Source organism: Mustelus asterias, chromosome 10 (genome assembly GCF_964213995.1).
Source record: "Mustelus asterias chromosome 10, sMusAst1.hap1.1, whole genome shotgun sequence".
Classification (NCBI taxonomy): domain Eukaryota; kingdom Metazoa; phylum Chordata; class Chondrichthyes; order Carcharhiniformes; family Triakidae; genus Mustelus; species Mustelus asterias.
The window spans coordinates 64,127,730-64,140,635 of NC_135810.1; the positions used below are offsets into that span (position 1 = coordinate 64,127,730).

A 12,906-nucleotide genomic window follows, 5' to 3' on the forward strand; every position below is an offset into this window, starting at 1 on the left:
GTTTGTATAAGTGGATGCATTTTTGTTAAAGATGCAGTGGAAAGATAATTGTTGACTTTTATTGTAGGCTTAAAGGACTAAATGGCCTACTCCTGTTTCTGTGATCCTAACTGGAGGTGCTATAATGCAGCATTCCCAATGGATGGTAAGATAGGGAATATTGTAATTATGTGGTAAAGGGAAGTTGGCCTATGGGGAGCAGAGTGCTTAGCAGGTATTCTCAGACAGTGTGTATGGGACCAAGATGTCCTGGCTGTCTCCTCTCTCTCTCTCCTCATAGAATCATAGAAACCCTACAGTGCAGAAAGAGGCCATTTGGCCCATCGAGTCTGCACCGACCACAATCCCACCCAGGCCCTACATATTTACCCACTAATCCCTCTAACCTACGCATCTCAGGACACTAAGGGCAATTTTAGCATGGCCAATCAACCTAACCCGCACATCTTTGGACTGTGGGAGGAAACAGGAGCACCCGGAGGAAACCCACGCAGACACGAGAAGAATGTGCAAACTCCACACAGACAGTGCCCCAAGCCGGGAATCGAACCCAGGTCCCTGGAGCTGTGAAGCAGCAGTGCTAACCACTGTGCTACCGTGCCACCTCCTTCTGCTCTTTCTTCTCCACCTCCTCCTGAGGTGGCCTCCAGATTTCTGGTGGCATCAGCTGTTCCCTCATGATAGTGATGTTGTGGAAGTCTCACCAGAGAACCACAAACCCTGAGACATGGTCTGGCATTTACTGGCAAACCTCCCAGAGCAGTCTAGACTTCAGAAGTATTGCTTCAGCATGTCACTGGCCTGCTCTGTGTTGTCTCTGGTGTCTTTGTGACTCTTAATATATGCTCACTGTCCTTGAATGGTCAGATGGCAGAGGAATACTCACCAGAGTAACCTTTGCTCCTGAATAGCCACCCTCTGGCTGCTCTTGGAGTTGTGAACAGCAGAGTGTGATTGTGCCAGAATGTTCAGTTGCTGAATACTGAATGTTCTGTCACTTCCTAAAATGAGATGGATAGGAACACTGACCATAACTGGAACCTTCACAAGAGAAAATTGTCTTCTCAGCTAACAGTTGAATTCCTTCTATCTGCATTTTCGTACGTCCCTTTTCTCCCCACTGGGTGTTGTCATGGCCTAGAAAACTGTTGTTTGGAGACCTGTTGTCCTGTTTACACTTGTGAAACATTAAATACAGGTTTTCCACAGTACCCCATTTAAGATCGCAAACCCCTCTCTTTCCTATTCCCATTCTCCCCTTCCAGCTCTGGCTGGTTATGATGTAACATCCTTATCAGTTGTTGGTCCTGATCCTATCTGGTTAAAGGTTATTTATTAATGTCACAAGTAGGCTTACATTAACACTGCAATGCAGTCACTGAAAATCCCTGAGTTGCCACACTCCGGTGCCTATTCGGGTACACTGAGGGAGAATTTAGTGTGGCCAATGCACCTAACCAGCACGTCTTTCAGACTGTGGGAGGAAGCCCATGCAGACACGGGGAGAAAGTGAAAACTCCACACAGAGAGTGACCCAAGCCAGGAATCGAACCCGAGTCCCTGGCACTGTGAGGCAGCAGTGCTAGCCACTGTAGCGCCGTGATGAGGTTAGGTTTGTGTGCGCACTGGTCTGGGAATTGGGCATTCATGTTTCCCAAGGTTGAAAGTATTACTTTTACCTTTCTGTATAGAGCAAGGTCATTCTCCGCTCTTTGTGTTTCATTATTCCTGGTGATATAATGGTGAGTAGATCAGTGGCTCCAGTGGAGAAAAAGTTTCTGGCAGGATCCTGAGAGTACGTTCCAGCACAATCCAGGTCTCTATAGTGGGGACTCTCATTTTGAAACAGTAGCAACTTCATTTGAAAAATAGCTGTGTTGTTGCTATTGGTACCAGCATTGTTAAGGTATGTGTTTTGTATAGTTTTTACAGACAGTCTGCATAGGAATTGCTTTTGTAAAAGTAGTTTCCTGTTCAGTGTAAATATTCTATATATCACAAATCATTTGCTTAACCTGCAGATTGAACTATGACAATTTCAATCTCTCTCATTTTAGTTATTAATATTCTATATTTCTTTTTTAATGCTCAGAATTGGGAGCCTGCTGCCATGATTAAGATTTCCATTGTCTTGGCACCAACAGCCAATGTGCAAAGTAAATCTGTTTAGAGATATTGATATTAATGATATACTCAAATTGGTCCTGTTAATTTAAAGTTTATTTATTAGTGTCATAAGTAGGCTTACATTAAAATTGCATTGAAGTTACTGTGAAAATCCCCTAGTAGCCACACTCCAGCGCCTGTTCCTATACACTGAGGGAGAATTTAGCATGGCCAAGGCCTAACCAGCACGTCTTTCTGACTGTGGGAGGAAACCAGAGAACCCAGAGGAAACCTACACAGACACAAGGAGAACATGCAGATTTCGCACAGACAGTGACCCAAACCGGCAATTGAACCCGGGTCCCTGGCGCAATGAAGCAGCAGTGCTAACCACTATGCCACCGTGCCGCTGTTAATTCCATTGTTAAAAATAAGTAACAGTTTCCGAGACATAAGAAGCAGAACCACATTCGGAACCTAATTCTAATTCAGTCTTATTTCACATTAAATACAAAATACTGAAAATGCTGGGAATATGAAACAAGAACAAGAAAATATCAGCACACAGTTAGTCAAATACCATCTGTGGAAAGATTGGCTTGCAAACATTTTGAGTTGGAAAATTAAAGGGTCACCAAGCATATTCATGGAATTGGGAAATCAGGAAGGGCTGGGAAAGGGCAGACATGGAAAGCAGATACAGCAGATTATCTCAGTCAAGCAACACTGAGAAGAATTAAAGAAATAATAAACACATTTTATAGCTAATAAAGCATTGGTATTACACTCCATTTCTTAACATTTGGTGAGGCATTTTGAGTGATAAATTATTTGGACATACTGGAAGGAAATTGGCATGCATTTTGCCCATTTGATTTTTGACACCACTGAGCTGAAGTAATTTGAAACCTGCCCATGGGAAAGGTCAAACATGTGAGAAACGTGGAAAATGCAAACGGGAAGGAATTGGAGCCTTCTGGATTCAGAGTTTGGACAAAAAAGTATCAATTTCCAGGTGTGTCTCATGCTCGAAGGATGTCAGAAATGCACCTGGTATTGTACTAGCTCAAATGACTTTCAAATGTTCCCTGCCACCCAAAAAACAGGCATTACCTCCAATACATATGTTAATGAAGGACTTAATATCTGTTTATGAAACCCCCTTCCTGGAAACTTGTCTGTCAGTATAGCCACTCAGTATTCACTTTGTTCTTTTTTGGTCCCAACTAGTGGAAGCCACGATCATGCAACATGCATTTTTTAAAACCCGAACACTCCTCAGCCCTACTTTGCAAGATAGGAACGGAGGTAGGCCATTTGGCCCATTGAGTCTGCATCATCAGTCTATTTCATCACCTACCTCAATACAGGGGTCAGTGCCAGGGGCTAGTGGCGGGAGGGTGGGGGGCCTCTGGGGAACTCCATGGGGGCTGAGGGTTCCCATTATCAGTTGGGGGGGGGTTTCCCCTTATGCATTTGGGGTGTCTGTGGGGGTCTCCCGTTTCCGTGGGGAAATGGGTCTCCCGTGTGTGGTGAGAGGTTCCTGTGATTTAGGGTGCCCCAAACTCAGAATTGCTGTCTTTTTCCGAACCCAGCGCGACAGTGTGAACCACACCTCCAGATTGTTTCTGCACAGAGTACTGGATTATCTGGAGAGAAAAGCTGGTTGTGCAGCCTGGGAACTGGACGCTGGTTTTCTCGCCTCAGCCAGCACTCTGTATAGGAAATGGAAAATTCCACCCTACATCTTGACCCTTTGATCTAAGAGAAGGTGTTACAGGCTAATAGGCTGGAGGAAATAGATGTTCGGAGGGAGGATGTACTGGCAGTTTTGAATAAACTGAAGGTCGATAAGTCCCCTGGGCCTGATGAAATGTATCCTAGGATTCTTTGGGAGGCAAGGGATGAGATTGCAGAGCTTTGGCTTTGATCTTTGGGTCCTCGCTGTCCACGGGGATGGTGCCAGAGGACTGGAGAATGGCAAATGTTGTTCCTCTGTTTAAGAAAGGGAATAGAAATGACCCTGGTAATTATAGACCGGTTAGTCTTACTTCGGTGGTTGGTAAATTGATGGAAAAGGTCCTTAGAGATGGGATTTATGACCATTTAGAAAGATGCGGATTAATCCGGGATAGTCAGCACGGATTCGTGAAGGGCAAGTCGTGCCTCACAAATTTGATAGAATTTTTTGAGGAGGTAACTAAGTGTGTTGATGATGGCAGGGCAGTTGATGTCATATACATGGATTTTAGTAAGGCGTTTGATAAGGTCCCCCATGGTCGGCTTATGATGAAAGTGAGGAGGTGTGGGATAGAGGGAAAGTTGGTCGATTGGATAGATAACTGGCTGTCTGATCGAAGACAGAGGGTGGTGGTCGATGGAAAATTTTCGGATTGGAGGCAGGTTGCTAGCCGAGTGCCGCAGGGATCAGTGTTTGGTCCTCTGCTCTTTGTGATTTTTATTAATGACTTAGAGGAGGGGGCTGAAGGGTGGATCAGTAAATTTGCTGATGACACCAGATTGGTGGAGTAGTGGATGAGGTGGAGGGCTGTTGTAGGCTGCAAAGAGACATAGATAGGATGCAAAGCTGGGCTGAAAAATGGCAAATGGAGTTTAACCCTGATAAATGTGAGGTGATTCATTTTGGTAGGACTAATTTAAATGTGGATTACAGGGTCAAAGGTAGGGTTCTGAAGACTGTGGAGGAACAGAGAGATCTTGGGGTTCATATCCACAGATCTCTAAAGGTTGCCACTCAAGTGGATAGAGCTGTGAAGAAGGCCTATAGTGTGTTAGCTTTTATTAACAGGGGGTTGGAGTTTAAGAGCCGTGGGGTTATGCTGCAACTGTACAGGACCTTGGTGAGACCACATTTGGAATACTGTGTGCAGTTCTGGTCACCTCACTATAAGAAGGATGTGGAAGCGCTGGAAAGAGTGCAGAGGAGATTTACCAGGATGCTGCCTGGTTTGGAGGGTAGGTCTTATGAGGAAAGGTTGAGGGAGCTAGGGCTGTTCTCTCTGGAGCGGAGGAGGCTGAGGGGAGACTTAATAGAGGTTTATAAAATGATGAAGGGGATAGATAGAGTGAACGTTCAAAGACTATTTCCTCGGGTGGATGAAGCTATTACAAGGGGGCATAACTATAGGGTTCGTGGTGAGAGATACAGGAAGGATATCAGAGGTAGGTTCTTTACGCAGAGAGTGGTTGGGGTGTGGAATGGACTGCCTGCAGTGATAGTGGAGTCAGACACTTTAGGAACATTTAAGCGGTTATTGGATAGGCACATGGAGCACACCAGGATGATAGGGAGTGGGATAGCTTGATCTTGGTTTCAGATAAAGCTCGGCACAACATCGTGGGCCGAAGGGCCTGTTCTGTGCTGTACTGTTCTATGTTCTATGTTCTATCCTCTCTTACCTACTTAGGTGCTGCCCAATCTTCTTTTCTCCCTTTTGCCTATCTCTCCTAAATGTTGAATATCCTTGGATACTTAGTTCCCACCCTCCAGCCACGTCTCCGTAACAACAATTAAATCATACCCATTTACCTCGATGTGTGCATTTAAATCATCAACATTTTTGTGAATGCTTCGTGTATTTACACAGAGTGCCTCCGCTTTTTTAAACTTTATTTTCTATCCGTCTCCTATTTAGTATTTGTCCATGTTTTGACTATCCTCTATTTTTATTTTTATTTCCTTTTTTACCGGTTTTTCTACCTCCTGAGTAATCTGAGCTCCCTCTCAGGTTCCCATTTCCTCTACCAATCTAGTTTAAACCCTCCCCAACAGCACAATCTCCCTGCAACGTTGTTAGTCTCAGTCCTGCTAAGACACACTTCATGCATCTGGGACAGGTTTCTATGCTCACTGGTTCATGGAAGTAATCCTGGGATTACTGCTTTATGGATCCTGCTTTTCAATCTCCTTCCCAACTCCCTGAAATCTGCTTTCAATACCTCTTCACCCTTCCAAGCTGAGTCATTGGTACCAATGTGGACCGCGACTTCTAGCTGTTCACCACAAGAATGTCCTGCAGCTCCTCCATGACACCCTCGACATCTGGGAGGCAACACTCCATCCTGGAGTCATGTCTATGCCACAGAAATATCTATCTGTTCCTCTAACTAATGAATTCCCGATCAGTACTCCTCTTTCCCCCTCCTTCTTCTCTTCCAGTACAGCTAAGACGCCCATAATACCACAAACCTGGCTGTGACTGCACTATTTCAAGGAACTAATGACCTCCCTAGCATCCAAAACGGGAAACTGATTAGCAAGCGAGACATTGGGGAACTCCTGCACTACGTGCCTGGTTCTCCTGGAGTGTCTGGTGGTCATCCACTCCCTTCTTGCCTGCATGCTCCTAGCCACCTCTCTGAGCACACTATCTATGTAGCTCTTCGCCCCGCAGCTGCACCACAGTGACTCCAACCACCGCTCAGGTTCCAAAACCCAGAACTAAAGTTTCTGCAGCTTGTGACACTCTTTGCACATAGTCTAGGTCACTGCCAGCATTCATTATTTCCCACACGCTACAGGACATATATTCCAGGTGACTGAGAAACAAAACATGACAGTTTTATTCATTATTTACCTGAATAGAATGAAAGAAATTGCATTTACATAGCACCTTCATGACCTCTAGATATTCCAAAATGCTTTGCAACCAATGAAATACTTCTGAACTGTAATTACAGTTGTAATATAAGAAATGTGATCCAATTTGCGCACAGATCCAGAAACATGAATGGAATAGTTAAACAGATTTAAATGAGTAATTAAGAGTTTGCTTATTTAACCTAGCCGCAAAGTGAGGAAAAACAAATAGTATTGAACAATCACACATGAAAGAAAGTAAGTATTCTTTTTCAACCTCCTCCTGTTCTCTTCCGCCCCTCGCTGCCTTTTCGGGACCTACCTAAGAGCCACAAACATCTAGGCAGTCAGCTGAAATTGGCATTATAGATTCTATTATGGTGATTCTGAACACACTCCAATTTACAGCTGCAGGTCACCACCACAAATATGTTGTTGAGACCCAATTTGAGTTCAGCCTTGAACATCTGGCATAGAAATTAATGTCAGATTTTAAGGCGAGTTTGGAAGCGGGTTGGGCATTTAATTAGACAGGAGGAAGGCATGCGAGCACCATATGGCATTGCTGCCTGCATCAAATTGGTTAGAACAGAAAGGGCAGTGGTTAGACCTTCTGCCCTACTGCCAGTTGAGGCCCATAAGTGGCCATTTATTGACCATTGAGGAACCTCATCCCACCACAGTTGATATTTGCGCTGCAGCAGGTGTGTCGTTCGCCATGGGAAGTATGACTACAAACCTGTATGGGTTGCTTGTGGTGTCCAAGATGAGGGGGTGGGGGTTTCCTCATTCAAAGGCACTCTAGCCGATCGAGGCATCGAGTATCAGGAAGGGGGACTCGCTGAGAACCACAATACTTTTCACTGTATCCCAATACATGTGACAATAAATTGAATCACACCCCAACCCATGCTGAACATCCTACAGACCCCCCCCCCTCCCCAATAATCCCCAACCCGAGAAACCACTCCCATAATACACTTTTGGCCTTGGTTGCTCCTCGATCCTGGAGCTCAGGTGGCTCTCATTCCAACATCAGCCAGCACCTCCTCAGTGAAGCTGCTGAGCAAAAGAGCTGCTGGCTGGCAGCTCTTGGTAGGTAGATTTCCACCCCCAGGGATCCTTGATCTTACCTGGCTTCCATGTGTCTGAGGGCGGCACGGTGGCACAGTGGTTAGCACTGCTGCCTCACAGCGCCAGAGACCCGGGTTCAATTCTGGCCTCAATTTGCATGTTCTCCCCGTGACTGCGTGGGTTTCCTCCGAGTGCTCTGGTTTTCTCCTATAATCCAAAGATGTGTGGGTTCGGTGGAATGGCAGTGCTAAATTGCCCCTTACTGTCTCAAGGTGTGTAGGTTAGGAGGATTAGTGAGGTAAATACCTCGGGTTTACAGGAATAGGGCCTGGGTAAGATACTCTGTCGGTGGATCGGTGCAGGCTCGATGGGCTACATAGAACATAGAACATAACAGCGCAGTACAGGCCCTTCGGCCCTCGATGTTGCGCCGACCAGTGAAACCAATCTAAAGCCCCTCTAATCTGCACTATTCCAATATCATCCATATGTTTATCCAATAACCATTTGAATGCTCTTAATGTTGACAATGGTCTCCTTCTGCACTGTCGGGATTGTCTGATTCTCTGAGTAGGCAAATAGTATGGGTGGGCCTTCCCAGAAAGTGGGTCTCCAGCCAGTAGGCAAGACCCTCGATGCATCCATAAAATCCCCCCCCCCCCCCCAACCTTTTACGCTTACTCCCAGTGCCAGATTCTTCTGTGCCTGAAAAATAGGATGAACCCAATTTGTCTGCTAAGGGCTTCAGATCAGGCCTGAAGGTAAGAAGGAACAACTCATAAAGCAAAGTAGGTATGCCAGCTCATTTCAGAACAAACAAGACTGTCGGCAAAGTATTTTCTACTAAAGAAATGGCAGCTGGGTTATCTCTTTTATGTACTGCAGTGAAAGGGTTTATTGTTCACCTAGGGGCACAATATCTCAAACCCAAAACAAAGGTCAGCTTTACGCTCACAGAAACTCAGACTGGATCTGTCGAAGATTTTTTTGTTTTTACTTTTTGAGTATGAAGAAAATGTATTGGGAAGAACCATGAATTGTAATGGCAACATCTCAAGTTTATTGAAGTTAATATGTAATATATTTTGTTAAAGATATATATGATGTATTTTTAACAAAGTAAAATAATGAGGAAAAAAGTCACTGATATCAGGGTATTCCCATCCTGACATGTTTTACTTGAATTAAAACAGCTCTTTGTGGCTGTTGACTGTTAATGGAGAAAAATTTATTTGGTTTTCTTTTAACAGGTTATATATTGATGGTCCATTTGGGAGTCCGTCAGAGGAAGTCTTCAACTATGAGGTTAGCCTTTGTGTGGCCGGTGGTATTGGAGTGACCCCTTTTGCTTCAGTACTAAATACACTATTGTACGTGCATTTTCTTTCTGACAGTTTGTTCATATGGTTAATTTATATTCATGAGTAAGGAAGAGTTTGTTGATTCTAGCTGCCAAGTGAGGAAATGGAAATAATATTGAACTATCATCCAAATCAGTCTTGAGAGAAAACATTCCTATCCAACTTAATTCACGTATTCATTTAAACTGTTGATTAAATTTACAATTATCTCTCTTCATAATGGCCATAAGAGTATGGAGGTCAGAGCTTCCTCTGTTTATGCTTTATTGGGGGGAAGCTCTTTTCCCCAATCTTGCAGCCAAATCAGTTGTATTTGTGGAAATATTCGGTTTACACAATTTTTGTTTTACAGTCAAAAAACTGCCACCAAAAAAACCTGCTCATTCTTATTCACCAGTGCTGTTCTCCAAGTATTGATATCAAAAGCAAGGAACTTGCAATATTTGTTTCTGTTTCAGGCTGTTAAACTATAAGCATGTATTTGACTCAGTAATTATTGGATACACCAGAATCTGGCATTGCATATTGGACTTTTCCAGTTAGGAATATGTGGTGAAAACGCTGCTGACGCAGATAGATTATGCTGCAACAAATACACAATCTAATAAAATGTATAAGAAATTAACATTGAATTGCTGGCCCACAATTTGTAATCTCATTAGATTTTCCTTCTTTGGTAAGGGTGGGTGTGGGGACAAGGTTGTTACCAACTGGTTCTCGGGATGTTTGGGATAATGACATGATTTGCCTTCTTTATTGTCAATACTGCAAGTGTGTGAATCTTAAACTTGCACCTGGCAATGTGTCAGTCTAAAGGCAGAATTGCTCAATTAACTTTAAAATCTCCTTCCACTAATAGATCCTGGCAGAACTTCATGCCAAATTATTGGGATGGGAGCATCTTCACTGTTAAATTTAGGGGGACTTATGTAAAAACAGTTCTCGGGGACTAAACCCAGTTAACAATAAGTGCAACATTGGTTAACATTGGCTCCCAACCAGTGTGCCATGAAGACTCCCCAAGTGTGCCATGAAAAAAGGTTCAAAATTTACGTAATCAAACTAAAACTAACCTTCATCTTCAGCTCTGTAGTTGGAATCTCCAAGATCCGATGAATCTTGGGCCTCTCGTGCATGTGCTGGCTGGGAAAGAGCCCCACATGCGTGGTTTAGATTTTTAAAAATCGATCAGGCCATGCACATGACCAACGGGACTTGGAACTGAAGGCAAAGGCACCTGAACATAAAGCAAAAACTCAAAAAGGGCGCAGAACCCTGGGAGAAGTGAGAGAGACAGGGAGAGGTTTTTTAAAAAAAACAGGTGAGAACACTGGGAGAAATAAAAACAAAGTTCCCAGTAAGGAAAGAAGACAGAGAAACTAGGAGGGGTGCCTTAATATTTTTTATAGTATAGAGGTGTGCATTGCTCTATTGCAAAATAATTAACATGAAAGCAATTGCCTTACTCAAAACAATGGCTGGCATAGAAAGCAGAAATACGCTAGCAAGAGTTTTTCTAAACATTAAGCTAAGGCACGTTGTTGAGATAAGAGTAGATTCAGCTTCACTCCAAGCTGGTCTCTCCCTGACCCAGCACGGTTTATACTGAAGCTGAGTGGAAGTATTCCATTTCGCCATATAGATACATGATATGATGAGATTATACTGCCCCCCTTCAAAAAAAAAAGTTCCCCCTCAAACTAAATTCATCAAGGCAGAATGTTCCTCTGACAAAATAGACTGTTCGTTATTCCAAGTTGCACCAACAGAAGTGTCAGTAAAGGATACAGATTTAAGATGTTTCCCAAAAAGTCCAGGGAGCAATGGAGGAGGGGAGTTCTTTACGCAATGAATTGTTATGATGTAGAATGCATTTCCTGAAATGGTAGTGGAAATGGATTTGATTGTAACTTTCAAAAGAGAACTGCCACACATTAGGAAAGGAAACATTTGCAGAAGCACGGGGCAAGAACAATGGAGTGGGATTAGTTGGATAGCTCTTTCACAGACAGATGGGCTGAATGGCTTCCACTTGTGCTGCAGTTTCTGCACATACTAATATACTGCATCCAAAAATCAAGCAATTTGAAATTGCTGGCCTGAGTATGGCACAATGTTGGATCATTGAATGAGCAACAATTAAGTAGGGGGCAGGTTTAATATGCCACTCTCTTTAGTCACTGTGCACCCATTTAGAACTCTACTAAAGGCAGCATCAGATAGCTGTTGTCCACCAACTAATAAGCTGGAGAGCAGTAAAATTGGGCATCAAGAAGTAGGTCTTTTCAATCAACCTTTTGTCCCAAAGTTGTTACTTGACCGTTAAACCAAAGAGGAGAAAAATGAGTGAAACAATTAGAGAGTGATGTTTTATTTAAAAGAAAATGACTTCTGTGTGAACATCCATCAATAAATTGAGATGCACGAGCTGCTTTGAGATGAAAAGTATTACACCATCACTTGGATGTTCCCCTCCAAGTATAGCGTGTAAGAAACAATACTTTTCTCTGTATACTAATACATGTGATAATAATGAATCAAATCAAATCAAATCAAGTCACTCACTATCCTGACTTGGAAATATAACACTGGTCCTTCACTGTTGCTGGGTCAAACTCCTGGAACTCTCTCCCTAACAGCACTGTGGGTGCACCCCAGGGACTGCAGCAGTTCAAGGAAGTACTTTCTCGAGGACAACTAGGGATGGGCAATAAATGTTGGTCTAGCCAGCGACACCCACATCCCATAAATGAATTTAAAGAAAAAGATAATGATGGATGGGTAAATTGAGTGTTAAAAAATATTAGTTGCTGTGGGAAATATAGGGGCAGATTCTCCCCAAAAAAATCTAAGTGCTAAATTTGCATGAAAACTGGAGTAACTCCCACTGATTTTTTTTCAGAATGAATCTCCCACACTCTGAGCACTGCAGACTGCCTGAGCATGATTCACTCTGAAAATCAGGGGCAGGGCCTATTCCTGCTGGACAGGCCGGCAGCATAGCGCTGAGCGGGCCACTGCACATGCGCCGATCTGTCAGAGCGCAGTGGCCCCGTACTGCTGGCCAGCCCCGTGACCCCACATCACTGCCACGCCGATCCCCCCACTCTGGCACTCTGATCACTGGCCCTCTTGGCATTGCCTGATGCCTGGTGGGCAGTGCCAAGGTGCCCCTTGGGCATTGCCAGTTTGTCTCTTGGGCAGTGCCGGGGCCAGCCAACACTGCCAGGCTGGCACTGCCCAATGGACACCTACCCTTACCCCTGACCGCCTGAGGGGGCCTCCATGGCCTCTCTCCAGCAGGGTCGGCCGCCTATTCCCTGTTAGTGGGGAGCAGCAGTTAACCCCGCTGGAGTGAACCACTCCTGGCGGGGGCGCGGAGATGCTAGCGGGCCCAGAGAGTTCAGTCCCAGACCCGCTAATGATAGGCAAATTAAAATTTAAATATTTAAATCAGCTCCACACCAGAAACCTTGGAGCCGGAGATGCACGGAGGTCTTGGAGCCCAGCAGGGAGCCGCTAAACAGCTCCGGTCTTGTCTCCTGGCCCATTGCGCTGCTAGAATCTGGAATTTGCCCATTTGTGTAATGGGTGAAAGAGTTAAATTTCTGTCTGCGAGAAACATCTGTTTGAATAAACAAAATCCAGGTTAAGTCCTGTGAGAATTCCATACTATAACATGAGAAGTAAATGGTGGACTACGTTGTGGTGATAATTGATGACTGCTGAGTGTTGGAATATGGGGCAGAAACGATGATTCTACTT

At 44.2% G+C, this 12,906-nt stretch overlaps 1 protein-coding gene across 2 annotated transcripts in view; it reads left to right on the forward strand.

Annotated features, from left to right (window-relative positions):
* nox4 (NADPH oxidase 4) overlaps positions 1-12,906 on the forward strand; it is a 161,536-nt gene that overhangs the window by 123,447 nt on the left and 25,183 nt on the right. For both annotated transcript variants that reach the window (XM_078221811.1, XM_078221812.1), the window contains exon 14: positions 9,031-9,150. In XM_078221811.1, the coding sequence (XP_078077937.1) occupies positions 9,031-9,150 (120 nt within the window). The remainder of the gene's footprint in view (positions 1-9,030; positions 9,151-12,906) is intronic.